A 3,779-nucleotide genomic window follows, 5' to 3' on the forward strand; every position below is an offset into this window, starting at 1 on the left:
CCGTGGCTGTGGACCCTGCTTTTAACAAAGGAATAGTAGAGATTCCTTTGATGGGTGTCAATGATTGATAGGCATCATGTCCAGCATCTTGATTACCTCTTCATAGGAGTAGGTCGTCTTCATGAATGCCTCTCGAACCTCTACGGCATTCATTTTGTCAGCAGTGCTATCACTCAAGAAAATCGCCAAGTCATTGTTCTTAAGTTGGTCCACTAGCTCCTCCTTGCCTCCACCATAGAGGACAGCATCCTCAAACATGAACTTGCTATTGTTCTTGACCAAAGATATCGCCAAGTGGACTACATCAGCAATGACATCAGTGAATTCAAAGTGGATTGCCATCTTCCTGACCATCCCATTGACATGGGTCCTCAATTTGCCKTGAGCATCTGTCTTAAGGATACCATCGTCAATCTTCTGCTCGACCGCTAGTGCATCATCTAGAGTTCTGGCCTTCACTCTGCTACCTATATAGCCAATGTTATCTCGGGTGATCAAACACTTGAAGCACCTGAAGGCGGATCGTGGCTTAAAGCATTGGTAAAGTCCAAGGACTTTGACAAGGCATGAGAGATCACTGCATAGTACCATCTTGAATCTGTATGTTCTTCCATTGTGATCAATCTTCAATCAATCAATCAATCAATCAACTTTGTTAGTTTTAAAGACATGATAACTAACACCAACATCAAACTTGCAATGACTTACCTTGCAGCCATTACTTTTAAACCTGTCAAGGTCCTGTCGTAGCATCTCCAGCTCAGCCCAGAGTGATTCATTGGTTTCACTGCCTTGGAACACAATGAATTGGTGAGTATCGAAAGGACTACACAGTACAGACATAGTCTTTCCAGTGATCAACTGATACACTCCTGTCACCTGGCTGCGCTTCCTGTTCTTGGTCATCACACATCCATCAATGGCAGCTTTGACAACATTAACCTATTGCAGACAACAACAACATTAGTAATGCATATTTAAGTAAGTATACATGATAACCTATACATACACAATCTGGATTAGGTTCATCATGATCAATGATAAGTCTCAAACATGTCTCCAATGGTACATATTGACCATTAGGTGTATTCTTTGTCTGGATATCTGAAACAAGAGCTATATCAACAGGTATGTTTAGTATTCATTTGATCAGTGTAGTGGACCAACGACACTCATTCAACTTACACTTCTTCAACTTGTTCAGCTGGCTTGGTTTGATGTCACATCGCCAAAAGTAGAGCATGAAGTCCAACTTCTCGCGTGTCAACCCTGTCCTCATCTTTAGCATCAAGACCTGCTCAACTGATGGACGCACTAAGGAATGAATATTGATTGATGTTAGGGGCGCCGCAGCTGTCAATCAATAACCTGTATGCCATTCATTACAGTTGCAATCAATCGATCACACTTACATTCCATGGGTATGCTCCTCGCACGACTGCTCATATCCAATCTCTTCTTTGCTTGGTCCATCAACTGTTGCACTCGCTCACAGCCATCACAATCATTCATCCATGCTCCATCATGGTGCAAATGGATTAGACGAATGTGCTTTGCAAGGTTGCGAGACGCAATGAAACTTTGGCAACCTTCATGAGGACATCTTTTCTTCATCCTCCTGCTATCTGTACATTGGTCATCATCGTCCGGTTGTCCTGGATCATCCTCATCTGCTTCTGCTTGTTCCGGTTCACTTTCATCATTTGTTGGTCCTGGATCCCATTCATCTGTCATAGCATTGTTCATTGGTGCATCTTCAATTTGGTTGGCCAACATCGTCCAACATTCAACTATTATACACCAACGTAATCATCTCACCAAGATGAAGCGATGCATGAACATTCAACGCCTTTAATTACCAAACTAATAATCCTTGGATCAAAGGCCAACAGTGGAGACCCGGCGCCTATCACAACACACACGTTAATCAACAATCACATCATATATGTAGTCACTTGGACGTGCTGGATTATCAATAAGGAGGACATCCAAGTTTTCAACTCTATATATAGATAGTGGATGTACCAAAAAGGGAACAAACTACTGGTCACCTCGATCGATCTTGGACCAGCACATGCTGCCCAAGAGATTACAGTCAGCCAGTGTGGACATGGCAGCAAAGCACACCTGTCACACCTATAGTATCACGATCTAGTGATCTGGAGCGACAAATTGGTATACAGGTACCAACCTAGCACGACATCGGTCAACTTGTTGGGCGACATTATTAGTGTTGCCACACATTTCCTGCTCTCAACATCTGCGATACTCTCTCCATTCCACGGACGGGAGGAGAAGTGCCAATACACAACATCTTGACCTTTCAGATTGGCGAGCGCAACCAAGACCGACAAGGACCTCTATGGCATCTTCAGCATTCCAGCCAACCCATTTGGCTGACACCAAACTTCTATAGTCTTAGCACCAACGTGAGTATCGTGGGTAAGGAATCATACCACTCTTGCACTCAATTACTCATACTAACTTGACCTTCCACTTCATCTGTAGCGAATGATCATGTTATCAACAATGATGCCACGCAGGCCAGCCAAACAAAGGAGGATAATTCGACTTGTACGATCAGAGATATTTAGACAACGCACAGTCAACTCTCTGATCCTTGTGTTCAAGACACTCAGCCAAAGAACAGGACGACGACATGGACGATGACCTCACTAACAACACAAATGAATGGTCGATCTTCAACTTCTCAAGGTCTTGACGCATCTGTTCGAAGTCCTGGTCGTCACCACCTTCGCTCATGATACTCTCAGAGTCCTTGTCTTGATCGAGGCATTCAAGAATCGGCAGCGAGCTGGTGGAAGAAGTACGAGTAGCAACGACCACTCGCAGGACCTTTGCGAGCAACCGCCATCAAGCTACCTTGTCTGTCGACGTCGGTCAACAATCGATGATCCAGTGCTGCGATCATTACTTTGCTCGTGTGTGCTGGAGATGACATCTTTAATGCAATGCAGCATTGCCAATGCTATCCTATGTTTTGTGACATTTTCAGGAACTATTTTATCTATATATATAAATATATCTTTCATCATCATCCAATCCAACTTGTAAAGATGACAACAGACTATGATATACCCTCTTTGCCTCGGCTGATCATTCACCAAATCAGTCTGAATGCCTGGAAATCACATCTACTGCGTCAGGACAAGTCATACAATTATGCTTGGAATCTATCTCTTGCTCTTGTCTCAAAGGATCTGTTCAAGTTTGTCTCCACATAGATGTGCTTCAATTTGACCAATGTGCTCGAGACTCTGTCACAAACCTCCCCGATGGCATCCAACTATCTGTCTACAACTGGATCCAAGATGACACTGAAGAGAGCCTTAACCCAAACATCAGCTATCACAAGGTCGATCATTATCCGTTAGCTTGCATGCATTCTAAATTGGTCACCAGTCTTTATCTCTCTGAGGCCATGGGCGCAATTAAACCGACCAATCTATGTCTGGAGATGCCAAGACTGCATCGATTGATAGTGGATCTGTGTCAACCCGTATGTGACTGTGGACCAGATTGTGGCACTCATCAATGCCAGCCATCTGATTGACACGCTCAAGATTGATGGACAAGATCATTTTGAAAGGGCAGTGGCCTTTGTCGATGGCATCTTCCATGGGACAAGACTCGAGTCGATGACTCTCAAACTTGCAATCACTCCGTTTGGACACCCAGAATGCACCTTGCCATTCTATCTGCACAAGTTGGCGACAATAGAAATCCAGGTTCTTCAGATTAAGAAGGCACGAGATAAA

The 3,779-nt window shown here is 43.9% G+C and overlaps 2 protein-coding genes across 2 annotated transcripts; both read right to left on the reverse strand.

The window, feature by feature from the left end:
- Window positions 1-57: 57 nt before the first annotated feature.
- SAMD00019534_036300 (hypothetical protein) lies at window positions 58-354 on the reverse strand (the record flags this gene model as incomplete). Its single annotated transcript, XM_012904522.1, has 1 exon — window positions 58-354. One exon carries the CDS (start codon window positions 352-354, stop codon window positions 58-60), a length of 297 nt encoding a protein of 98 aa, XP_012759976.1.
- A 220-nt stretch (window positions 355-574) lies between these two features.
- SAMD00019534_036310 (hypothetical protein) lies at window positions 575-1,512 on the reverse strand (the record flags this gene model as incomplete). Its single annotated transcript, XM_012904523.1, has 5 exons — window positions 575-598; window positions 709-942; window positions 1,010-1,116; window positions 1,186-1,314; window positions 1,413-1,512. 5 exons carry the CDS (start codon window positions 1,510-1,512, stop codon window positions 575-577), a joined length of 594 nt encoding a protein of 197 aa, XP_012759977.1.
- Between the last annotated feature and the right edge of the window lie 2,267 nt (window positions 1,513-3,779).

This window comes from Acytostelium subglobosum (genome assembly GCF_000787575.1).
Source record: "Acytostelium subglobosum LB1 DNA, scaffold: scaffold6, whole genome shotgun sequence".
In the NCBI taxonomy this organism is placed as follows: Eukaryota; Evosea; class Eumycetozoa; order Acytosteliales; family Acytosteliaceae; genus Acytostelium; species Acytostelium subglobosum.